General features: G+C 47.1%; 1 protein-coding gene across 3 annotated transcripts in view; it reads left to right on the top strand.

Annotated features, from left to right (window-relative positions):
* LOC129818732 (tetratricopeptide repeat protein 28-like) overlaps positions 1-25,536 on the top strand; it is a 114,754-nt gene extending 89,218 nt beyond the window's left edge. For 2 of the 3 annotated variants that reach the window (XM_055874905.1, XM_055874908.1), the window contains 29 exons: positions 9,531-9,727; positions 10,053-10,206; positions 10,305-10,476; positions 10,604-10,772; positions 11,019-11,179; positions 11,281-11,769; positions 14,187-14,406; positions 15,299-15,379; positions 15,484-15,609; positions 16,099-16,225; positions 16,355-16,464; positions 16,696-16,825; positions 17,089-17,334; positions 17,420-17,573; positions 18,363-18,482; positions 18,661-18,814; positions 18,948-19,127; positions 19,312-19,506; positions 19,601-19,932; positions 20,044-20,291; positions 20,386-20,510; positions 20,608-20,685; positions 20,812-20,971; positions 21,099-21,175; positions 21,828-21,851; positions 21,970-22,099; positions 22,299-22,406; positions 22,546-23,164; positions 23,284-25,536. In XM_055874905.1, coding sequence (XP_055730880.1) covers positions 9,531-9,727; positions 10,053-10,206; positions 10,305-10,476; positions 10,604-10,772; positions 11,019-11,179; positions 11,281-11,769; positions 14,187-14,406; positions 15,299-15,379; positions 15,484-15,609; positions 16,099-16,225; positions 16,355-16,464; positions 16,696-16,825; positions 17,089-17,334; positions 17,420-17,573; positions 18,363-18,482; positions 18,661-18,814; positions 18,948-19,127; positions 19,312-19,506; positions 19,601-19,932; positions 20,044-20,291; positions 20,386-20,510; positions 20,608-20,685; positions 20,812-20,971; positions 21,099-21,175; positions 21,828-21,851; positions 21,970-22,099; positions 22,299-22,406; positions 22,546-23,164; positions 23,284-24,559 — 6,362 coding nt within the window. In that variant the 3' untranslated portion in view covers positions 24,560-25,536. The remainder of the gene's footprint in view (positions 1-9,530; positions 9,728-10,052; positions 10,207-10,304; positions 10,477-10,603; positions 10,773-11,018; positions 11,180-11,280; positions 11,770-14,186; positions 14,407-15,298; positions 15,380-15,483; positions 15,610-16,098; positions 16,226-16,354; positions 16,465-16,695; positions 16,826-17,088; positions 17,335-17,419; positions 17,574-18,362; positions 18,483-18,660; positions 18,815-18,947; positions 19,128-19,311; positions 19,507-19,600; positions 19,933-20,043; positions 20,292-20,385; positions 20,511-20,607; positions 20,686-20,811; positions 20,972-21,098; positions 21,176-21,827; positions 21,852-21,969; positions 22,100-22,298; positions 22,407-22,545; positions 23,165-23,283) is intronic. The other variant, XM_055874907.1, reaches the window with a different exon arrangement.
* Positions 25,537-25,876: the final 340 nt, after the last annotated feature.

The following is a 25,876-nucleotide window of genomic DNA, read 5'->3' as shown; positions in this document are numbered from 1 at the left end:
AATAGAAGTATAAAGAGGGGCTCCTGCAGTTGCAGGAATGTCAACATGCAGGAATGCCCCGAATTGCGGGCCGCAGTTACACCCTTCTCCTTAGCGAACGTTCTCTCTGCGTGGTGTTTTGGGAAATGCATGTTAGATCTTCAGCCGTTATTTAAAAAAAAAATGCATAATTAAAAAACACTTGTAGGCCTAATTTCCATAGCTATCGGGAAACCGGGCCCAGAGCTCTCTCTCATGCTTCATTGTGAACTGAAATTGGCCAGGGGCCAAACATTTTTGGGCTCTTGTATTGGAATTATATTGAATTCTGCTTATACAACCACGTTATACATCAATAAAGATAAAGTTCAAATGCTGAGACTCATTGAGTGTTTTTGAAATCTGTAGCCTACCTCTGCTGCGCTGTATCAGCACAATGGACAATGCCCTACAGCTAGGCCATTTCGGCCATGAATATAGGCCACAAGATAAATAAGCTGTTTGTAATAGGTGAATTGCCATATGTGAATGCAGCCATACACCGAGCTGTCTTACCAAAATAATGCAAACTAAATGCTGAAAGTAGTAGCCTAGTTATTCATGCATGCAAACAAAAATAATGAATACCAATTTGGTTTAGAATACCGACACAACTGCGAATGTGAATGAATGCGAACGGAACAAAACAGCATGACACAATCTATATTTAGGCTAGTTATATTAATGAGTCTGACGTGAAGGATACACTGCTTTCCAGAGACCAGGCCCAAATCCCTTTCATTCACGTGAAGAAAAGGCGGAGATACAGAGGGAGAAGATCGGGGTGCCTTGTGATGATTCGTAAGCGAGTGAGTAAATCGCCACTACCATCGGTTCTATTGGCCAACGTGCAATCACTGGAAAACAAACTCCATGATCTACGATTGAAATGGGCATTAAAAACTGTAATATCTTATGTTTCACCGAGTCGTGGCTGAACGACGACACGGATAATATAGAGCTGGCTGGGTTTTCCATGCATCGGCAGGACAAAGCAGCTACGTCTGTTAAGACAAGGGGCGGGGGTGTGTGTCTACAGTATTTGTCAATAACAGCTGGTGCGCAATGTTTAATATTAAAGAAGTCTTGAGGTTTTGTCTCGCCTGAGGTATAGTACCTCATGATAAGCTGTATAAGACCACACTATCTACAGGTCAACATTCACAGACCACACTATCTACCAAGAGAGTTCTCATCTATATTATACGTATCTGTCTATTTATCACCACAAACCGATGCTGCCACTAAGACCGCACTCAATGAGCTGTATAAGGCCATAAGCATGCATGAGAGCACCAGCTGTTCCAGATGACTGTGTGATCATGCTCTCCATAGCCAATGTGAGCAAGACCTTTAAACAGGTCAACATTCACAAGGCCGCAGGGACAGACGGATTACCAGGGCATGTACTCAGAGCATGCACGGACCAACTGGCAAGTGTCTTCACTGACATTTTCAAGCTCTCCCTGACCGAATCTGTAATACCTACATGTTTCTAGCAGACCACCATAGTCCTTGTGCCCAAGAATGCAAAGGTCACCTAACTAAATGACTACCGCCCCGTAGCACTCACGCCGGTAGCCTTGAAGTGTTTTGAAAGGCTGATCATGGCTCACATCAACACCATCATCCCAGAAACCTAAACCAACTCCAATTCGCATACCGCCCCAACAGATCCACAGATGACGCAATCTCAATCGCACTCCACACGGCCCTTTCCCACCTGGACAAAAGGAACACCTATGTGAGAATGCTGTTCATTGACTACAGCTCAGTGTTCAACACCATAGTGCCCACTAAGCTAAGGACCCTGGAACTAAACACCTCCCTCTGCAACTGGATCCTGGACTTCCTGACGGGCCGCCCCCCCAGATGGTAAGGGTAGGCAACAACACATCTGCGACTCTGATCCTTAACACTGGGGCCTCTCAGGGGTGCGTGCTTAATCACTTCCTGTACTCCTGTTCACCCATGACTGCGTGGCCAAGCACGACTCCAACACCATCATTAAGTTTGCTGACGACACAATAGTGGTAGGCCTGATCACCGACAACTATGAGACAGCCTATAGGGTGGAGGTCAGAGACCTGGCAGTGTGGTGCCAGGACAACAACCTCTCCCACAACGTGATCAAGAACAGGCCCCCATTAACATCAACAGGGCTGTAGTGGAGCGGGTCGAGAGTTTCAAGTTCCTTGGTGTCCACATCACCAACAAACTATTATGGTCCAAACACACCAAGACAATCATGAAGAGGGCACGACAAAACCTTTTTCCCCTCAGGAGACTGAAGAGATTTGGCATGGGTCCCCAGATCCTCAAAAAGTTCTACATCGAGAGCATCCTGACCGGTTGCATCACCGCCTGGTATGGCAACTGCTCGGTATCTGACCGTAAGGCGCTACAGAGGGTAGTGGGTACGGCCCAATACATCACTGGGGCCATGCTCCCTGCAATCCAGGACCTATATACTAGGCGGTGTCAGAGGAAGGCCCAAAAAATTGTCACAGACTCCAGTCACCCAAGTCATAGACTGTTCTCTCTGCTACCGCACGGCAAGTGGTACCGGAGCGCCAAGTCTAGGTCCAAAAGACTCCTTAACAGCTTCTACCACCGAGCTATAAGACTGCTGAACAATTAATCAAATGGCCACCCGGACTATTTACATTGTGGACTATAAACACCCGGACTATAAACAATATGCACAGTTCCATTTACAGCAACGAAAACCAATAAAACTACAATAGAACGTAGCCTATTTATTTCTGTAATGAAACATCTCAATGTGTAGCTATACCCAGGGGAATCATTTGGGTTATTGCATTGGAATTTTATTGAATTCTGCTTAAATCATGCTATACCACAATAAACATAAAAGTAAAAGAAACGCTTTTGAGCAAGAAGTGACAGGTTCAATGGCACGAAATCTCACTGCTCTTTATCAGCACCGTGGACATCGCCCTACAAACTAAGGCAAGATTTTGACACAAACCTACCAGCTAGATTGTTTCAATCTTACCTTTTCAAAAGAGCTGCAGCTTCCTTGATGCTCTGTGGAACTTCCTGAGTAATCGATCATTACATTCACCCAGAAATCTTCTTGTAAGATCCCTGTCAAATGCCGGTTGGATTAGTTGAGCTTCCCTCGGGTGTAGCATGCTTCTTCTGTGCTGACGGAACATGCTTTTCAAAGTGGAAAAAGTTCTCAGACCACACAGGTTTCTGTCCGGTCTAACTTGTCCAGACTTTTCTAGTGAACATGGCAAACAGCCACACTGTTCATTCTCTTCTGTGTCATTGATGTTCTGAGACATCTTTTCAGTCTTCTCAGGGCACCGAAGCTTCTCTCAGCCTCAGCAGAGGATGCAGGAACAACAACAAAAAAGTCTCACCAAGGTTTCTACTTGTTTTAAAGAGACTTCTCACCTTTGCTACCACGTTCTTGATGATATTGACCCTCTGCGAGCAGGTGCTGCATGTGTAGTTAGACTCAGGCATTGCTAGCTGCACCTGCAATGCCCTGGGCTCCAACTCTGTCTACTTGTTGACCACACTATCCATTTCTCCAGAGATGAGCACCTTTTCCAACTTCTGGAGGGTGTGGAGCCCCCCCGGTCAAACCGGTCTGTGGATTATACACTTGTAGTATCTAAGATGTGAAAGTACTGCATTCTGTAGTATGATTCTGCAGTATCATGGACATGAGTCTCAGCAGGGCCTGAGAAAACGTTTCGAAGGGTGGCAGATATGTGGCCTCAATAGGCACCAGGTCCAAGGAAGTGATCATTTGAGTTGATATGGGCCTATGTAGTGAGCCAGACAGAGAGAGTGAACAATGTCCTGTGTTACTGGATAACCTATGAAGTTTACTTTAAAAGCTCACATTTACAGTGAGTTGGTCTATCAACAATCACATTTGACCAGGACTACATGATTCATTCAAGCTATGCAAATTGTAAATGTAGGGCCTAGTTCCATCTCCTTGATTTTAACCTGGGTAAAAAAGTAGATAAGAATATGTGATGATCGCTGAAGGCAGAGAGCCCACAGTATGATGTTATGTGTCTGTACATGCAGTGATGCAAAGTACTAAAATAAAAATACTTTAAAGTACTACTTAAGTAGTTTTTTGGGGTGTCTGCACTCTACTTTACTACTTACCTTTTTTGAAAACTTTTACTTTCACTCCACTACATTCCTAAATAAAATAATATATGTTTTACTCCATACAATTTACCTGACACCCAAAAGTACTCTTTACATTTTGAATGCTTAAAAGGACAGGAAAATTGTCCAATTTATGCACTTATCAAGAGAACACCCCTGGTCATCCCTACTGCCTCTGATCTGGCGGACTCACTAAACACAAATGCTTCATTTGTAAATTATGTCCAGTGTGCCCCTGGCTACCCCAACATTTTTAAACAAGACAATTGTGCCGTCTGGTTGCTTAATATACTTTTACTTCTGATACTCAAGTATATTTTAGCAATTACATTTACTTTTGATACTTAAGTATATTTAAAACCAAATACTTTTACTCAATAATTATTTTACTGGGTGACTTTCACTTCAGTCATTTTCTATTTAGATGTCTTTACTTTTACTCAAGTATGACAATTGGCTGGTTTCCAAAGGAAGGCAAATGTTTTAGTTGATGCCACTGGGCTTGGAATTGCCAGGGACCTCACAATACGATATTATCACCATACTTTGGTGCGGATAAGATATGTATTTACAATTCTCACAATTCTATATGTATTGCGATTCGATACTGTGATTTTATTGCGATTCAATGTTCCAAACATACTGCTCACCATATGTCTGCTGCAGAAGGACAAGAGAGAGCCATGAGAAAACTAGTTCTGATCAGTCATGGAAATAAAAGTACTGATAACAAATTGTCTCCCTATTTAAAGAGAAGATGCAGAACAAGCTATGAATGAAAAATACTGGAGTTTTGGTGCAGGTACAGCCATTTAGCGCAAAAATATATATTGTGATATTGTCAAAACGATACAATACGATATATATTGTCAGAAATAATATTTTTTTCCCCCCATCACTGTAAAAGATACATCTTGACAGGGCCCATACAGTTCTGCAACTGTTTATTTTCATTTTAGAGGATAAGTCAACTCAATCACAGATCAACACTGCTGCTGCGCCTGCCTGCACTGACATCACTCTCCTCACTCTCCCTTGCTTCTCTAGCTCCCCGTCACAGCAGACATGGACATATACAGTGAGCCATACCGAGACAGTGAACAATGTCCTGTGTTACTGGATAACCTATGAAGTTTACTGTAAAAAGACACTGAGTTTCTCAGCAATCACATTTAACTAGGACTACATGATTCTTTCAAGATTGTAATTGACCATGACCAAATAAGTGCTACACTTGGCCTCCTGTAAAGAATGACAGGTTCCATCCCCCCTCTGAACTACTGTCTTCCACTGAGCCGGAGCTGGGCAGTGTGCATAGCTCAGTGGGACAGAAGTTCCAGCTCAGTGGGACAGAAGTTCCAGCTCAGTGGGACAGAAGTTCCAGCTCAGTGGGACAGAAGTTCCAGCTCAGTGGGACAGAAGTTCCAGGTCAGTGGGACAGAAGTTCCAGCTCAGTGGGACAGAAGTTCCAGGTCAGTGGGACAGAAGTTCCAGCTCAGTGGGACAGAAGTTCCAGCTCAGTGGGACAGAAGTTCCAGCTCAGTGGGACAGAAGTTCCAGCTCAGTGGGACAGAAGTTCGAGCTCAGTGGGACAGAAGTTCCAGCTCAGTGGGACAGAAGTTCCAGCTCAGTGGGACAGAAGTTCCAGCTCAGTGGGACAGAAGTTCCAGGTCAGTGGGACAGAAGTTCCAGCTCAGTGGGACAGAAGTTCCAGCTCAGTGGGACAGAAGTTCCAGCTCAGTGGGACAGAAGTTCCAGCTCAGTGGGACAGAAGTTCCAGCTCAGTGGGACAGAAGTTCCAGCTCAGTGGGACAGAAGTTCCAGCTCAGTGGGACAGAAGTTCCGAGGGGGGGTTGAGCGTGCTACTAACTTACATTTCTTTTAGGATGTTGCCCAAAGAAAAGGCAGATATCTGAACCCTTTCTTAACTTTATTTTTGAACAGCTTTAAAACCGTATCTCTGTTTCTTTTCTCTTTCATGAGTTAATAACATTTGTTTTGCACCGTCTCTTGTTTTATTGCTTCTTTTTAAATGTTTTATAAGATATTTTTTCCACATTTCATAAACAGTACCAGTCAAAACTTTGGACACGCCTACTCATTCCAGGGTTTTTCTTTATTTGTACTATTTTCTACATTGTAGAATAATAGTGAAGACATCAAAACTATGAAATAACACATATGGAATCATGTAGTAACCAACAATGTGTTAAACAAATGAATACATTTGAAATAGAAACATTAGAAATTTGATAGAACCACCTGCAACTGGACATGTATAAGATACACTTTTCCCCTGTATCGAGAACAAAGAAATTATCGGCAGGAACAGGTTAGTTGAAGAATAGTTTGCTATACTTTACAGTAGCTAAGCCATAACTGTGATATGGAGCATCACATATCACTTTACAGTTCCGTAGCTAGGGTAGTTGTGCAAAGTTAAACTGCCATTATGACTACTGTAGCATCCTCTAAGACAGTCTCTCTATATCTAACCAACGTTGTATTTGAACACACTAACACACAACACACGTACTCACACTCTCATTGACACTGGCTCTTTCTCACTTTCTTAAAAATATAATTCTAAAAAACTCTCTCTCATTCGCTCTCCAGTTGTCCAGAGAGGATGGCAGCCTGTCTCTCCCCTCTGGAGGATGACATGTCATGTCCCTCCCCTCTGGAGGATGACATGTCATGTCCCATCTGCTGTGAGAGCTTCACAGACCCATCATCCTCTACTGCAGCCACAGCTTCTGCAGGACCTGCCTGGAGGCCACCTGGAAGCAGGGAGGGACCATGGTCTGCTCTGTCTGCAGACAGACGTTTCCCGGCAACCCTGAGACCCTGCAGAGGGAGAAGCAGTGCACAGACTGCCAGCTGCCCAGAAAGATGGCCAAAGAGGAGACCTCGCATGGAGAACTCCCACAGGCTCCAATGCGCCAAACACACTTCACAGGCCCACACAATGTGTGTGGCCTCCACTAACATAAGCTTGGCTTGTTCTGCCTGGAGCGTGAGTGTGTGGAGTGTGTGTCTGAGCATGCAGGCCACAGTTTCTACTCTGTGAAGAAGGCTGCTACCCAGAGGGAGGAGCTCAGAACACCACTGGCGGCCCTACAGAATAAAATGGCTGTCGTTGACAAGACCAAACCCTCCTGGGAGAAAATGGCATCTCACATTGGGGCGCAGGCCCAGAAAACAGAGATAGAAGAGGAATTTGAGAGGCAGAGAGAATAGCCAAGCTGAGGGAGGAAGAGGAGGAGAATATTAAAATGATGTCATTTCTGTCTAAAAGAATCAGGGAGGTAGAGGAGAAGCTGTCGGGTGATGACACCGTATTCCTGCAAAGCTACAAGACCGTGAAATAGAAAGCAGAGATTCTCCTCTGGACCCTCCGCTTGTCTCTGGAGCTCTGGTCAACGTGGCCAAGCACCTGGGCAACCTTGGCTTATAGGTCTAGCAGAAGATGCAGTCAATTTTGGACTGCACATCTGTAGTTCTGGACCCAAACACAGCTGCATGCTCTCTCCATCTCTCAGAGAACCTGACCAGCCTAAGAATGAAGACTGAGGATAGGAGTCTTCCAGACAACCCAGAGAGGTTTAGTGGGTACTTGGACATTCTGGGTTCAAAGGGATTCACCTCAGGGATTCACAGCTGGGAGGTGGAGGTGGGGGACAATGACGACTGGTTATTAGCGGTGGCAAAAGAGTCCATTAGCAAGAAAACCAGTTCTTAAAAAAGCTAAACAGTTAACTGTAGGTGTGCTTGGTGGTGTACCAGAGACAATCAAGCAGAAGCTGCAGAGGATCTATATTCAGCTAGACATGGACAAAGGAAAGTTGTCCTTCTATGCTAGTTCTGCTGTTTACGTCCGATTACAGCACCTCCACACCTTTAACCACACATTTACAGAGAGGACGGTTCCATACTTCTATAGATCAAAGGCAGAACCACCGCAGATCGTAACAGCAGAGGTCACTGTGTGTAAAACCATGCTCTGCTCTGAATGAGTACGAGTACTTCCATTTTGTAATGTGATTCTCAACAGAAGGAATGTCAAACACCAACGTAAATACTGTTTGTTTATTTTTCTAATGCTAACTTTGAACCTTATTTTGCCTGAACGTTTCTTTCTTTTCACAAGGCTTTTGAGCTACAGAACAGAACATTTTTTGTTGTTAAACGAAAATTGCTGCACTGCCACTGTTTAGACCTACATTGATAGATTATTCAAGTCTTACATTTAAAATGTTCCTGGCAAGAAATTATTTCAAAAAGTGTTTGGCATACGTAACAAAAAAATGCATGTATTATTGACATATACTGTTAACCAACATGTTTATGTACATTAGAAGGACATTGAAAGTGTGAAGGTACCCTTCCTTTTAACCTAAACCTGATAGGCACTTCCTCTCTTGTTAAATCATGGCTATGTTCAGGATGAAAGAAAGTAGCAAATGGAAACAGCGTTTCTCCACTCAGAATGCCAAACTACCTTAGCTAATTTCATGCTCCACTCCATTTTAAGACTGACCCCTGGCCTACAAACACACGCACACACACACTGGATCAGGCAGACAGACATCAGGGCCGTGTGTTACTGATCAATCTACTTCTGCTGTCTCGACACGCCCTACCTCTCCTCCCTGTCTCGACACACCCTACCTCTCCTCCCTGTCTCGACACGCCCTACCTCTCCTCCCTGTCTCGACACACCCTACCTCTCCTCCCTGTCTCGACACGCCCTACCTCTCCTCCCTGTCTCGACACGCCCTACCTCTCCTCCCTGTCTCGACACGCCCTACCTCTCCTCCCTGTCTCGACACGCCCTACCTCTCCTCCCTGTCTCGACACGCCCTACCTCTCCTCCCTGTCTCGACACGCCCTACCTCTCCTCCCTGTCTCGACACGCCCTACCTCTCCTCCCTGTCTCGACACGCCCTACCTCTCCTCCCTGTCTCGACACGCCCTACCTCTCCTCCCTGTCTCGACACGCCCTACCTCTCCTCCCTGTCTCGACACCTCCACATTTGCTCCCTCTTTCATTCCTCCCTTCTCTTGTCTTGTGTTTGATGCCGATATTCGAGCACTGATACCCTCCCATACCTACACACACACTCACAGACATCGGTGTATTCAGGGATGTGACACGATTCGCTTTTTTCCGACAATTCCCTATCTGAATGTTCCGTAATGTTCCGTCCCCCTGAAAAGGCCCAGTGTCAGACGGTCGACTGCGATCCTAATTGGTCATCCTCATGTCTAATCTCTGTTTGGCCGTCACTCACTCTCACTCGCTGGACTGAAAACGCCTTTCTGTGCCTCTCTCTCTCTTTCAGGTATAATCCACCAGATGAAGGGGGAGTACGATGCAGCGTTGAAGCTCCACAAGGCCCACCTGTGTTTGGTCCAGGAGCTAGGGGACTATGCTGCTCAGGGCAGGGCCTATGGGAACATGGGAAATGCCTACAACGCTCTGAGGATGTACGACCAAGCTGTACGGTACCACCGGCAGGAACTGCACATATCAGTCGAGGTGAGGATGCACACTTGAACACACACGTGAACGCACACACGTGAACAAACACACACAGAGCGCTTTGTGGACGTACGACCAGGCTGTATGGTATCGTAGGTAGCAGATATCACTGGAGGCAGACACACACACCTGGGCCATGTTCAGTATGAAACCATTGTAGAACGTTGCAGATAGAAATGCTATGACTAGAGCTGACGTGATTCCTTATTTTATATACCAAAGAGGTATGTTTGTTCTGCATCATACATTTCTATCTGAACGTTGGCCAACGTTGTGTCCTGCTGAATGCGGCCCTGGTATTGACCTTTCTTTCCTCTCCCAGGTGAATGACCGTCCCTCCCAGGCCTCTACCCATGGTAACCTGGCTGTAGCCTATCAGGCGCTGGGCGCTCACGACCAGGCTCTCCAGCACTACCTGCAGCACCTGACCATCGCACGCGAGCTACGAGACACGCAGAGCACGGCCAGGGCACTAGGTAACGGACGGACAGATGGACAAAGTAATACAAAACAATATTAAATATACTTGAATTATTCCTAAAGGTAAAGGGTGTGTGTGTTTGTGTGTGTGTAGGTAACCTGGGTAACTTCCACTGCTGTAGAGGGGAGTATGCCCCGGCGGTTCCATACTACCAACAGTACCTGACCCTGTCACCTCAGCTACAGGACCTGGAGGGAGAAGGCAAGGTCTGCCACAACCTGGCCTACACACACTATTGCTTGGGACAGTACAGGGAGGCCGTCAGGTAGGACACACTCTTCATACACCTTGTATGTATAATAATAACTCATAAAGATACCTCTCCAAATAAATTACACAAAGGTCTCAACTTTGTGAAGAAAATGAGCCACACTTCTTTTTTTTACTGACAGGTATTATGAGCAGGACCTGGCCCTGGCTAAAGACCTGGGTGATAAATTGTCCCAGGCTAAAGCCTACTGTAACCTGGGTCTGGCCTACAAAGCACTGGGGGAATATAGCAAGGCTGAGGACTGTCAGAGATACCTGCTGTCCCTGGCCCAGGCTCTGAACAACACTCAGGTACAGACAGTCATTAACACAACTGGGATTGGAGGAATGGGTCAGAAGTGGGTCTGCATGTGTGTTGGGGGGACTTGACAGGGGTGGGAGATTCTACATTAAAACTGTGTGTGTGTGTGTGTGTGTGTGTGTGTGTGTGTGTGTGTTTGTGTGTGTGTGTGTGTGTGTGTGTGTGTGTGTGTGTGTGTGTGTGTGTGTGTGTGTGTGTGTGTGTGTGTGTGTGTGTGTGTGTGTGTGTGTGTCCAGGCAGTGTTCCGTGCCCTGGGAAACCTGGGGGATGTGTGTGTGTGTCGGGGTGACGTGGCCGGGGCGGTGAGGTTCTACCAGCAGCAGCTCACCCTGGCTCAAGAGGTCAAAGGACACAAGATGGAGGCTGACGCCTACTCAGCGCTAGGCTCTGCCCACAGGTAGGCTTCTAGCCCAGGTAGCATCTAAAATGTAATTTATTAACTTCTCATATGTTTTTAGTTCATATTGACTGGGAAGTAATAGACATTTCCTCCCCCAGACTCCTCCGTCAGTACGACCTGGCCCTGTCCTTCCACCAGCAGGAGCTGTCTGCCCGCACCGCTCTAGACGACCAGCGGGGGCAGTGTGGTGCTCTGGGCCGCCTGGCAGCCGTCCACATGGCCCTGACAGACTACCCCACAGCCTTCCAGTGCTACCAGGCCCAGCTCACCCTGGCACAGGGCCTCAGAGATGCCCGTGTGGAGGCACAGGTCCAGGGCAACATGGGCATCGCCAAGATGAACATGGGCGTCCTGGAGGAGGCCATTGGGTATTTTGAGCAGCAGTTGGCCATGCTGGAGCAGCTGAGTGGGGCTGAGTGTGTGCTGGACAGAGGCAGGGCCTATGGGAACCTAGCAGACTGTTATGACTCTCTGGGAGACTTTGAGGAAGCTATAAAGTACAGTGAGATGTTTCTGACTGTGGCTCAGAGTCTCAACCATGTTCAGGACCAGGAGAGAGCCTACAGGGGACTGGGCAATGCACACAGGTAAAACACACACACACACACACGTTCTCACTCTCTCTGTCTGGCTGTTGCTTCCTCTTTATCTCTCTCTATTCTTCCTCTTTTAACCCCCCTCTCCTTTTCTCTCTCAATCTTTTCCTTTCTTTCTTTCTCTCTTTCTTTCTGTCTTTCTGTCTCTCTCTCTCTCTCTCTGCTGATCCCTGGTGAGGGAAGGACAGAATAATGAAAGAATAAGTAATGTAATTATACTGATAAAAGCCACAGCTTGATGTTCATTTTCAGACACAGCCTCTTTTACATTCCCTCCCCCAAAGCTGTGCATGTTTATTTGCATCTCATACTAGCAAAATCAACATGACCTTAAGTTATTGCCTAATTGGTTTTCTTGTTAGCTTCCTTAAGTTTCACATATGGCTCTGTGGGAAACTAGAAGCCGTTGCTGTTTTGAGAGTGGAGTGTTTTATGGTGTGACTTATGTGTACTTTGTGTACTTAATATGAAATGCAATTGTGACCGACTGGCTCGATTCGGTTTTACGTAGCAAAATTTGAAATCGTTTTTTACATTGGATTATAGGTAGAGACTGGTATATCATACACTACAGTTGAGGAACAATGGGAAAGTAATTCTGATTTGAAAGTTGATCAACTTGTAACCTTTAGAAAATGGCTCTTGCATGTTTTGGTACCTATGTTTTGGTACCTAGTGTTTTGGTACCTATGTTTTGGTACCTACCTTCTTTGTCTACACCCATTCAGCATCTTTCACACCCCCTTAAGCTTTAGCCTCACCGATATCTTTAAGGATTCACATGTGAGGCTATGTACTAAACAACCAAAGTTTCAAGACTAAAGGCTGGTTTATACTAAGGGTGTGTTCGTAAATTTAATCTGAAGTGCCAGAGTGTGCTCTGGGCATTTACAAACTCATAGCGTTGTCACATTGTCCGTTCGTAAATTCAGAGCGTTTCACTCTCGGAGCGTTCAGAACGCACACTGGACGCTCTGGGCAAGGAGTAGGGTTGATCCGAGTATTCTGACCTAACAACTGCAGTCAAGCACCCAAGCTAACTGGCTAACGTTGGCTAGCATGCTAGCTACTTCCAGACACAAATGAGAGGACAGCTTACTCTGACCTTTTTACTCGCCCTAGCAGAGATGGTTAGGCTGCTCTATGTTATCCAGAGCGTTTGCCAACTGCAACTGTGCTTTTGGAACTGTGCTTTATTCTGCGCTCTGGCACACTCAGACGAGAGTGCTCCGAAATTGGAGTAGATAGCCAGAGCGAATATACCAGCTACGTCTATCGACAGTTGTCGCAGTGACATCATAAACATTCTTTTGAAATAGTTACTTGCATAGTGGAGTCTTTTTTTTTTTTTTTTTTTACATGTAGCTAGTTAGCTAAACAATGAACCATAATCCCAAATCATAACGTTACTACCCTGCATGAATCTGCAGGTAGCTAACCAACAAGGTTCAATGTTAGCTAGCTAACATTAGGCTATAACTAGCAATGCAAATGGCTCTGCGATACGAATAATATTACTACACAGATCATACATGTAACATTAGCTAGCTAGCTAACGGTACACTTTAACTTGAAATTAAAACTACTTCCTGACAAAATTAGAAATGTGTAATATCTGAAAATGTCGCTATCTAGACTGTCTTACCCGTATATATGGATGGACGCTTCTCCCTCTCTGTTACAGATGGTTGCCCTTAGTTTGAAGATGTAATCCAGAGACAGGTGTTTTATACAACAGCCTTCTGTGTGTTCTATTTTCGACTTTGTCTGCATATTTGCAATCAAATGCCAGATTTTTCTCCATCTCCTTAGCTATCATACACTGATTTCAAAACTCGGTCCTCCAGAAAGTGGAGAGCAACACTTATGGAATTCTACTACAATATCTTAAAAAACAAATCCACTTTAGAAAGGATTACAAACTCATACTGACCAGCTCATGTTATAGACAGAAGCCAGCTACATGTCAGACCAATCCGAACTCATCTCTCGGCATGTCCAGCCCACTCATTATCTCAGCCAATCATGGCTAGCGGGAAGGTTGCTGACTTTTTCCGTGGCTTAACCAACTAGGCCCGTAATTTAACTATTTTATTTGTATTTACAGATGGCATACACATTTGTTATTAAGGCACATGAAAGTTCACATGTTCCACAATGCTTTTCTGCCCAAAAAACGCATTATGATAAAAAACAAAAGTTTACGTTCAAATGGCTCGCCTGTGAAGTAGGGACACGCGACATACGCCTAGTCTCCTGAAACGAGTCACATTTATGTAAATAATTGGTAGGGCTCCTTCTGAGTGCAATAGTGACTCATCTGCAGCAATCAGCAGGCCAACTCTAAAGAGAGATATGGGACTAAACAAAAATAACTCCTATCTCCTCCCTTCCTCCTCTCCTGACAGATCTCTAGGTAGTCTCCAGCAGGCGCTGGTGTGTTTTGAGAAGCGTCTGGTGGTGGCCCATGAGCTGGGCGGATCGGAAGGTGGAGAGGGAGGAAGTGGAGGAAGGAAGGCCCAGGCCCAGGCATATGGGGAGCTGGGAGACCTACACAGCCAGCTGGGGAATTATGAACAAGCCCTATCCTGCCTGGAGCATCAACTCAACATCGCTTCCACCGCAGGGGTAAGACTTCTACCTCTCTATTGAGTGAATGACTGATGGGAGGGAGGTAGGAATAAATACCTGTAGTGGAGGTGGCACTTCTTTGGTTACTACATGATTCCATATGTGTTATTTCATCGTTTTGATGTCTTCACTATTATTATACAATGTAGAAAATAGTCAAAATAAAGAAAAACTCTTGAATGAGTAGCTGCGTCCAAACATTTGACTGGTACCACACACACACACACACACACACACACACACACACACACACACACTACGCTGACAGACACAGCAAACCTTTTTGCCACAGTTCGCATTGATGTGCCATCCTGGATGAACTGCACTACCTGAGCCACTTGTGTGGGTTGTAGACTCCGTCTCATGCTACCACTAGAGTGAGAGCACCACCAGCATTCAAAAGTGACCAAAACATCAGCCAGGAAGCATAGGAACTGAGAAGTGGTCTGTGGTCACCACCTGCAGAATCACTCCTGTTTTGGGGGGTGTCTTGCTAATTGCCTATAATTTCCACCTTTTGTCTATTCCATTTGCACAACATCATGTGAAATGTATTGTCAATCAGTGTTGCTTCCTAAGTGGACAGTTTGATTTCACAGAAGTGTGATTGACTTGGAGTTACATTGTGTTGTTTAAGTGTTCCCTTTATTTTTTTGAGCAGTGTATATATATGTATGTATGTGTATATATGTCTGTATGTGTATATGTATATATGTATGTATGTGTATATATATATATGTATATATATGTGTATATATGTATGTATGTATATATATATGTATATGTGTATATATGTATGTGTATGTATATATATATATATATGTATATGTGTTATAAATCTGTTATAGATGTGTTACAATATATTATATTCTAAATCTGTTCCTCCCAGGACCGAGCACTAGAGGGCGAAGCGAGCGGGGCGTTAGGTGGAGTGTACCAGCTGTTGGGAGAGAACGAGACAGCTCTACAGGTTGGTTCTCATAATGACGTTATTATATTCCCCGTGCAATGGTCCATTGTTTGTCTGTCTGTGTCTGTCTGTCCATCCATCCATCTCTCTCTCTCTCTCTCCAGTGGCACCAGAGGGCATTAGAGATTGCGGAGGAAACAGGAAGTGTGAGGAGTCAGGGGAGGGCCTACGGGAACCTGGGATTGACCTATGAGGCGCTGGGAAACTATGAAAAGGCCGTGGCCTGTCAGGTAAACACACACTATGGTCACAGATTATCCATTATATTGACCAGATACTCAATGAAACAATGAAAATAAATGTCTGAAAAAATGGAAGGCAGTCGGGAGGAGGCAAGATCAGGATGGACCATTCTAGCCAATGAGAGGGCAGATACTCGTGGGAACAACAGGCACAACTCCGATATAAAGTGTTTTTTCTCAAAGTTGCCGGGATGTCAATTGTAACAACCTAATCATTATAAAACTTCTATTAGATCAAGTAAGACACACGTAGCACATAAGCCATTACATTTTTTGTCAACCCAATTCAACACTCTCATTGACCTCCATACAAAACTTCTCACTAGGTGAGCGGGAAAAATAAACACCACCTGCTGGAGAATACATATTTTGGGCCCAGTTATCCCTCTTGCTTCGCCTCTTCCTCTCTGCTGTGGTCGGGTTCTGTCAGGTAAACGGTTTGGGACTTGACCTTTCTGTCTGTGGTGATGTCATCAGGAGCAGCACCTGAGTGTGGCAGCGCAGAATAATGACCTCACAGCCAAGACACTGGCGTACGGCAGCCTGGGGAGGACACACCATGCGCTACAGAACTACACACAGGCTGTCATGTACCTGCAGGAAGGTGAGAGGAGAGAGAGACATCGAGAGAGAGTATGAATGAAGACATGGTTCTTGGAGAAAGAGGGAGGGTAGGAGAGGGGTGATTTGATGATGTTTTGAGACTCCCTCTCTCTCTTTCTCTCTGTTTCAGGTCTGCGTTTAGCAGAGCAGTGTGGGAGGAGAGAGGAGGAGGCTAGGATCCGTCATCGTCTGGGCCTGTCACTGTGGGCCAGCAGCAACCTGGAGGAGGCCCAGAACCAGGTACAAACTTGTGTGTTTCAAAGTTACTGTTGCTTCTCTTGAGTCCTGCTGACATCTGCTGGTTGACTATGGAACTCCAGTCTCTGATTCTAACCTTAGGGGTTTTGAGATTCCCTATGTTTAAAATTAAAACGAATTGCGTGTATATCACGATGGGGGTGCCACATGGGTGTGTATTCAGGTGTGAATGAATGTGTGATGTAGGTGTGCATTCTCTTTCTCTCTCTCCAGCTGTACCGAGCGTCTGCCTTGTTTGAGTCGATTCGGCATGAAGCCCAACTCAGCTCAGACTACAGGCTGACTCTGTTTGACCTGCAGACATCATCATACCAGGCTCTCCAGAGGATCCTCGTCAGCCTGGGTAACACTCTCTCTCTACTCTCTTTCAGTTTTTATGTTATCTCTCTTATTATCCATCTCCTTCACTTTCTCACTCTCTCTCGCTTATTGTCCCACTTCTATCTCTCTCTCTCCCTCTCTCTTTCTCTCCCTCTCTCTTTCTCTCTCTCTCTCTTCCTATCTCTATTTCGCTCTCTCTTTCTCTCTCTCTTTCTCTACTTGAACTTTCCCATCTCTTATCGCTCTCTCTCTTCTCTTCTCATCCCTCTGTTCATCCCTCTCCAGGTCATTATGACGAGGCCCTAGCAGTGGCAGAGCGGGGACGAACCCGGGCGTTCGCCGACCTCCTGGTGGAGCGACAGCAGGGTCACCAACCCCTGACCTCTGACCCTTATACCCCGACCCCTGACCCTTACTCCCCGGTAACCGTAGAACACATCCTGAATACAGTCAACAGTCAGAAGTCACTGGTGCTGTACTTCTCTCTGGCCGCAGGGTACCTCTACAGCTGGCTACTGGCACCAGGCACAGGTAGGTACATACACACTTACACACAGAAAGACACACACACACATATACACACACCTCTAAATCCCTCACCCTCTGTTGTGTGCAGGTATAGTGAAGTTCCATGAGGTGTACCTGGGTGAGGGAGGAGCCGAGCTGCAGGCCTCAGAGATCCAGGGGGGAGGAGTTAGTGGCTGCCAGACTCTGGAGCAGCACATCACTGCAGCTAGAGAGGCTCTGGGAGTTGACGACTACTACAGCAGGTATGTGTGTGTCTTGCCCTTGCGATGGTCTTTGCTTTATTCAAATATTGTGAAGTGCTTCACTGATAGACTGCAAGCGCTCTTTATCGCTTGGCGAGGTGCTCCCTCCCTCCCTCCCCCTCCCTCCCTCTCTCTCTCTCTCTCTCTCTCTCTCTCTCTCTCTCTCTCTCTCTCTCTCTCTCTCTCTCTCTCTCTCTCTCTCTCTCTCTCTCTCTCTCTCTCTCTCTCTCTCTCTCTCTCTCTCTCTCTCTCTCTCTCTCTCTCTCTCTCTCTCTCTCTCTCTCCCTCCCTCTCTCTGTAGAATGGATGGGCTGGTTCAGAGGTGACACGTATTGCACCCCTCCAAGTGATAATGGGAGTTCACAGCCTCTCTCGCTTTCTCACACACACACTGCACACACACACACTGCACACTGGCTACCCGTCAGTGAAGCGCCAAACAATCTTTAATAAAGTAGAGAGAGACTATCACACCTCGGAGGGTAATAAAGTTGAATACCACACGCAGCTTCCATCGGCGCCAGCACTGCAGGCTAATTTGTCATGGACCTCTGTGTTGTGTCAGCAAATGTTCCCCCTCACAAATTGTTCTCACTGACAACCACTGCAGTACTGCTGCCCTAGCCAACAGCAGTTTACTGTGTGTGTGTGTGTGTGTGTGTGTGTGTGTGTGTGTGTGTGTGTGTGTGTGTGTGTGTGTGTGTGTGTGTGTGTGTGTGTGTGTGTGTGCGCGTGCGCATGTGTGTGTGTGCGTGCTCGCTCACGTTCGTCCGTGCGTGCGTGTAACAGCGGTGAGACAGAGAGCGAAGCGGGTGATCTGTTGGAACAGCAGTTTGAGGAACGGCTGAGCTCAGCCAGCGACCCTACGGGCTACCTACGCATGGTTTCCAGAAACAACCTCTTCAACAGGTGGGTGGGTGTCTTCTGCAGGAAGACTCAAAACGTCACCATATTTCAAATCCAATTCAAAAAAAGTCTGATGTTTCATATGGCGAGAGTGTCATGTCGTATGTTCCTATGCAATATCTGCTTGTTGTAGACAGCGCCAGTTGTTAAACAACAAGCCTCTTTTTGCTTATTTCTACAGGAATAGTAGGAGTTCTTCCGGTCTGGTCAGTTCTACAGTGTCTCCAGTGAACGAGACCTCCTCCCCCTCTCTACCCTATAGACCCCCACCCAACCCCCTCGCCAAACCCCCCCTACGAGCACTTCACCACCTGCTCATTGCACCTATGGAGGGGGTAAGAGTGTGTGTGTGTGTGTGTTTACCGTAACACACGCTTTATCATTTGGCGTAGATCGAATTACATCTATCTGTCTATTCTCATTCTTTCATCCTCGCTCTCTCTCGCCCTCCCCTCCGTCCCTCGCTAGGTGCTGATGCCCAGTAGTGGTGCAGTGGGCAGACACAGACAGTTGGTGTTGGTGTTAGAGGGAGAGCTGTACCTGGTTCCCTTCGCTCTGCTCAAAGGTAGCTCGTCTAATGAGTACCTGTATGAGAGGTTCAACCTTCTAGCTGTCCCATCTTTAGGGAGCCTGGGGCCTGTAGCTAAGGTGGGTGTATAGTACAGCGCACGCTCAAATGTCCTCACGGGCACACACACACACTATACAAGACAACAGCACAACCTGTACAATTCAATATACTGATAACCATGCTGTCATAATAATAATTGTGTCATTGATTGTGTCATTGACCGATCAATCATTTAAATCTGCGTCACCTCCCCACCTCCAGTCCTACCCTCGTCGCGGGGCTCCCTTCCTCTACAACGGTGGGGGTTCCATGACTGCAGTAGTAGGGGCTCCACGCCTGCCCTCCAGGGTGATGGAGCGTTGGCTGTGGGGTCCGCTGCCCTCTGCCCACGACGAGGCCCTCCGCCTGGGGGAACTGCTGGGCTGCCAGCCCCTCACTGGAACACAGGCCACCAAGGTACTGAGAATAAAGCATGTGTGTTCTACTCCTGTGATTTATTGAGACGCACAAACAGGCAACATTCTCCTCACTTCTCTCTTCTCTTCTCTAGGACCGTGTGCTAGCAGCCATGGGCCAGGCAGAGTGTGTTCACTTTGCTACTCATGTCTCCTGGAAGCTGGCGGCCCTGGTTCTCTCCCCCAGCCAGGATCCAGGGATGGACTCGGGAACACTGCACAAGGAGAGTGCACCATGTGGGGGATCGCTTTCAAGCGAGACTGGGGATGCGGGAGCAAGGACTGAACAACGGGAGGACGGGAGTGAAGACGGAGGAAGTGTGTGTGACGCAGAGAGTGTGTGCGACAGTCCACCACTTCAGGAGTTTCTGCTCACTGCGGCAGACATACTGGACCTGAGACTGCCTATCAAACTGGTGGTGCTGGGGTAAGCCACACACACACACAAATACCTAATTATCAACCAAGCAGTTTTTATATTTTTTATGCCGTATGTCTCTATGTTTATAAACTTGTTATCTCTCTTCTCCTCACTCAGGTCGTACCAGGAGTGTGTTAGCAGGGTGACAGCTGACGGGGTGGTGGGGCTGACCCGTGCCTTCCTTGCAGCGGGGGTGCAGTGTGTGTGTGTGTCACTGTGGCCCGTTCCCATGGCAGCCTCCAAGGTGTTCACACACACCTTCTACACGGCGCTGCTGAATGGAACCAAGGCCAGTGCAGCTCTCACTGAGGCCATGAAGACTCTACAGAGCAGCACACACTTCTCACACCCTTCTAACTGGGCGGGTTAGTGCACACACGCACGCACGCACACACACACACACACACACATCACACATTATTCACTCCTCTTCTCACTCCTTTTCCTGTTTTCTCACAGGCTTCATGCTGATTGGCTGTGATGTGAAGCTGAACAGCCCCTCGTCTCTGATTGGCCAGGCTCTGGCAGAGATCCTCCAATACCCTGAGAGGGCTAGAGACTCCCTGAGAGTACTTTTGCACCTGGTAATAAACATGCACAATGTTTGCCATCTCGCCTATGTCCATTCAAGAGACTTCAAAGAACCTTGCCTCATAATGTGATTTACCCTCCATCCCTCAGGTTGAGAAGTCTCTCCAGCGTATACAGAGTGGTCAGAGTAATGCAATGTACACCTTGCAGCAGAGTGTGGAGAACAAGGTGTGTGTGTGTTTGCATACGTGCGTGTGTGTGTGTGCTCTTCAGTGTAAGGTCTTTGGTGTTTCTCATTACTTAGTTATTCTGTGTCATCGTAATGAATATATCTGTTTTCTATGAATCCACCAGGTTGGTGGCGTACCGGGATGGCAGGCCCTGCTGTCAGCCGTGGGGTTCCGGTTAGACTGTCCCGGTACCGGCAGTGGTCTCCCCGCTGCTGTCTTCTTCCCTATGGCCGACCCTGGAGACCGGCTTCAGCTCTGCAGCACCACTCTGCAGTCACTACTAGGTAACCTATCAGTGAATTAGTCAATCATTCAACCAAATAATAAACCAATCAGACTGCCAGCACAGCACTATACTCCAGTCCCCCTACATGGAAAACTATCAATCAATCAATCCTCTCTGTCATCCAGGTCTGCCTCATTCAGCATTCCAGGCCCTCTGTAAACTGGTCATTGCTGCTGAGACTGGAGAACAGCTAATCAACAAGGTAGGCCTCAATGCACACAGACACACTGATTAATTGACACTCTCTATTTCAGAAGGTCATACACAAAGATTGTTTGATGATCATCCCTGATGTTTTCCTGAACTTTCTGGTGCGTTTCAATCACCCCAAAACATAAAAATGTGTCATTACCTGATTTGACATATCTTTGTGCTATTACTAAAATAAGGCCAGATTAAAAAGATTCATCAAATTATTTGGACACGTGAGTTTCTGATAACCCCAATTGTCCTAAAATCTAGAATCAAATAGCTTGATAATCCATGTTAATAGTATTTTAAATAGCATGTAAATGAATCAACTTGATATCATGTATGAATAAATTTGACTTTGGGACCCGCCCAACCCCCGTCCTCCCATGGGTAGGCTATGGCGATTGGCAGCTTGCCCAGTTTGGTTGTTTCACAAAAGTGGCTCCCCCAGAAATATGATTTGAATATGCATGTGATGGGCCTGGTAATGTTTGCATGGGGTCAATATCAATATCATCATAACCTCTGGGATTTTAGGGCTTATAAATAGTGGTAGTCCGTGCGTGGTCTTCGTTTATAAGATCTGTTACTTTCTAATGGTCTGCTCCTAACAATTTAAGTCCTCTATCTCTTTCGCTCTTCCTCTTACCCACCACTTGAAGGCTGTTAAAAATATGGCGGGAATGGTAAGTTGTGTGTTGTATCTTTCTGGCATGAGAAACGCATACTGAGGCAAAAAAGTAGGACAAGCCAGAAGTAACCTAAACTACGATAACCTAATAAACTATCTCTCCCTGTCTCCAGCTCCACCAGGTATTGGTTCAGCAACAGACATGTGACAAGGAGCAGGAGTTCTCATTGGCTCCCATCCAGGTGTCCATTAGTGTCCAGCTGTGGAGACTTCCTGGTTGTCATGAGTTCCTGGCTGCGCTGGGTGAGTATTCACCGCACTGAGCGGTAGATATGCTTGTATAATAGCAGTGGCGGCCAATCTCATCTGTTGAGAGCCAGTGTGGGTGTGTCAACTTTGAACCCAGGTCTCCTGCATGTCACAAGACTGTGTTAGCCCATTGAGCTAAAGCCTAAGCGTTAGCTGTGTGTGTCATTATTTTCCCTTCTCTGTTTCCCTCCAGGTTTTGATCTGTGTGAGGCAGGACAGGAGGAGGTGCTATTGAAGACTGGTAAACAGGCTTGCAGACGAACAATGCACTTTGCTCTGCAATCTCTACTGGCACTGTTTGGTAAGAGTCTCCGAGTCCTCTCTCTAAATTCTACATTGTTACAGTATCTAGGCATCCGGACTTCCTATAGTTACAGTGTGCTTCACCATTTCATCTTACCCCTGTCTCACCTCTCCATCTTCTCCTCTCTCCCTTGCAGACTCCACAGAGCTCCCCAGACGCCTCAGCCTAGACAGCTCTTCATCTCTAGAGTCTCTCTCCTCCTCCCAGTGTGCCTCCCTCCCCCTTAACCTCCCCCAGCCTCCTTTCTCGCCACCGCTTGGAGGCCCAGACAGTCTCTCATGCGACGCCATCTCCCTCTACAGCCTCAGCTCCCTCGCCTCCTCTCTCAGCTTCCTGTCCCGCCCCGAACCCGCAGGAAGTGATGGCATCAGCCAGCGTTCGCGGCAGCAGGAACTGGAGCGGCACCGCGGAGGAGTCTCTCACCGACACACAGGAGGTGTGTCGAGAAACAGATTAACTAATCACAGAGGAGTAGGCGGTGGGACAGATGTGGAGGATAAGTATGAAGGATTCTCTATCATCAGCAGTGAGCCTCTGGGAGGAGGGGGAGGAGGGGGGAAGGAGTGTGACACCTTACCCCTCCCTGGGGGACACAGACACATTAGAGGAGCAGGGGGGGGAGGCGTGGCAGGGAGGGGGTACCCCGTCTCGATCTCCCCCAAGGGGAGTGTCAGCACTCCCACCTCACCACTCAAAGTCCCCCCGCCGCCCCTGGCCATACCCCCCAGCCCTAACACACGCGTTAAGTCCCAGGGGTAAGTTGTTGCTTTTTTTTCTTACTAGGCTAAAAAGACACTTGTTTGCTTTAATTGTTCGCAACTTCACCAACTTGTCACATCAAGTTAAACATCTCTCCCCCTACTCTCCTCCCCAGCTCTCAGAGCTTGTCTGAAGGTCAGGTGGTCAGTACAGAGGCGGTCCTCTCTGAGTCTGACCAGTCCAGTACAGAGACAGACAGCACCGTCAAGTCCCAGGAAGACAAACCACCCCTCACCCCTCTGGACCCCCAGGAGCTGGCCACCAGGATCCTGGAAGAGACCCAGAGCCACATGCAGGCTTTGGAGAGCCTCCAGAGGGGGAGGACAGGAAGGGCAGGCAATGGGGGAGGGGAGAAGGGGCTAAGAGGACAAGAATATACACCCTCCTCCACCTCAGCCCCCCTGACCCCCACTGGAGGTGGTTTGGGCTTCCGTTCGTCTGAGACCAGCGCTTTCAGCAGACCCAGTAGTAGATCCAGCCTACAGGCCCGGGCTTCACCTCTCTCCCTCTCCAGCCCTCTCTCACCTCTCCCTGCCACTCTCTCACCCATCTCCACCCCTCTCCTTTCCACCAGGCCCAAACCCCCCTCTCGTTGCTCGTCCTTACAGAAGATCAGCTCCGGCTACAACAGCCCGGCCCTATCCTCCCTGTCTTCCTCCCTCTCTTTCTCTCACCCCCACCCCCACCCCTCACCCTCCAGAACCCCAGACACCCACATCCATGCGCAGGTCAGACTTAAATATCCCAGCTCCCCTTACACCCCCCACATCTCACACTCCCCCAATAGCATCTCCATCTCCCCCAGCTCAGGCCACCCTTCTCCAGCCAGCAGCCTCCCGTCCCTGGCCGCCTCCCCAGCCCTCTCCCTGGCCCCCTCCCCAGCCCTCTCCCTGGCCCCCTCCCCAGCCCTCTCCTACTCCTCTACAGGCTCTACCGCGTCCCGCTCCAGCCCGGCTGAAACCCCTGGCCTGCGCCGGTTGAAACAGGCAGGCCTGGTGGACGAGAGGGTCCAGGCCATCCACAACCTGAAAACCTTCTGGTCCAATGCCACCCAGAGGCAGGAGGTTCCCGGCCCAGGCAGAGTGCTCCGAGATGGGGGGAAGAAGATGAGCACGGTCCAGAAAGATGTCCTGGGGCTTCTCCACCTCTCTCCAAGACATGGGTCCACCAACAAGAACCAGGACGCTGAAGGGCAACAGAGTCCCACCAACCTGCTTAACGGACATCGAATGCTGGGTTCAAAACCACCAGTGGCGCCTCCTCCTCAGACTGCTACTGACTCCTCCAGGGGAGGTAGTCCTGGAGCACCACCACACCCTGTCAGACTGCCCTCTGGGAATGGCTTCAAGTTCCCCTCGCCTGGGAAGTTCTTCCCCTCCTCTAAATGCTGAGAGGGGATAGAGCAGGGCTCACCAACCCTGTTCCTGGAGAGCTACCCTCCTGTAGGCTTTTAATGCAACCCCAGTTGTAACTAACCCAATTCAGCTCATCAACCAGCTAATTATTAGAATCAGGTGCGCTAGATTAGGGTTGGAGCGAAAACCTACAGGACGGTAGCTCTCCAGGAACAGGGTTGGAGAGCTGTGGGTTAGAGACTCTTCATGGTTAGATATGGTTAGATATCTGCTCCTGACTCTGAGGCTCTTCTGGTGGGTTTTACTAGCTGGGATGCGACCAATGAAAGGGACTGAACATTACATTAGCAAGAAGGTCCACTGGGGACCATCAAAACTGAAGTTGGAATTTGCACTTTGCAGTGACTGACTGCCCCCTAGTGGGGAGGACAGATCAGTACTAGATCATAGAGGAGAAGAGTGCAGTCACTGAAGGACAGAGGGTCAGATAGGACCCTGTAATAATAACCCTGGGTTATGGTGCCTATGGTTCCTCACTGACAGCAGAGCATGTAGTCCCCATGCCTCCTCCTACACTGTAAAGACACCTTAATACAGGCAGACTCTGTCTCAGGCTCGGAGACTGTTACGATGACTGAAAATACAAAAATTGTGTTTTTACTTTCTATCTAAAACAATAAAATGTATGATTTATTTGAATCTAATTATTAACTGTTATTATAAAGGATTGTAACTGTTATATTGTTATTTTATTTTGTAAATTAAATCCAGTGTTTTGTCATCAGTATTACATGTATTATATATTAAAAAGCAAAACAGTACACAAATAAAAATATATCATATTTTTATTAAATTGCTGAAAAGACATGTGAGAAGACCTATGTAAATGGAGTGTCAGTCTGAAAGCATGAACTCTCTTACTATTGAAACATTTAATGTCTTTTGAAAACACTTTTTGCAGATGCATCTCAGTTTTTTCTCAGTAAATTCTTTTCAATAAAAATGTTTTGCTCTCTTGTCTCATTTTAATGGTTATTAACAGGGATATTACTGCCGGCCTGGACTTGTCTTCGTGAACAAAACTGAATCCTCAGCCACAATATTTATAGTGTGATCAACTTTATAGACTATAAAATAAGAATTTGATCAAGCTTGCCATAGCGGGAAGAGATGGAATTAGGTGTGCCTGTGATGATGCTTGTTGAAAGTGAGGACTTGGCTGGTGATATCCAGGTTCTTTAGAACAAAACCCATATACAGGTTTTGGTTATGGAAATGTAATGATTTTATTACCAATAATATTGAGATAAGTGACATTGGTTTAGAAACGTACTGTCTACCTGTACTGCTATT

Source organism: Salvelinus fontinalis, chromosome 21, assembly GCF_029448725.1.
Source record: "Salvelinus fontinalis isolate EN_2023a chromosome 21, ASM2944872v1, whole genome shotgun sequence".
Lineage (NCBI taxonomy): Eukaryota > Metazoa > Chordata > Actinopteri > Salmoniformes > Salmonidae > Salvelinus > Salvelinus fontinalis.
This window is presented reverse-complemented; position numbering and strand designations above follow the sequence as displayed.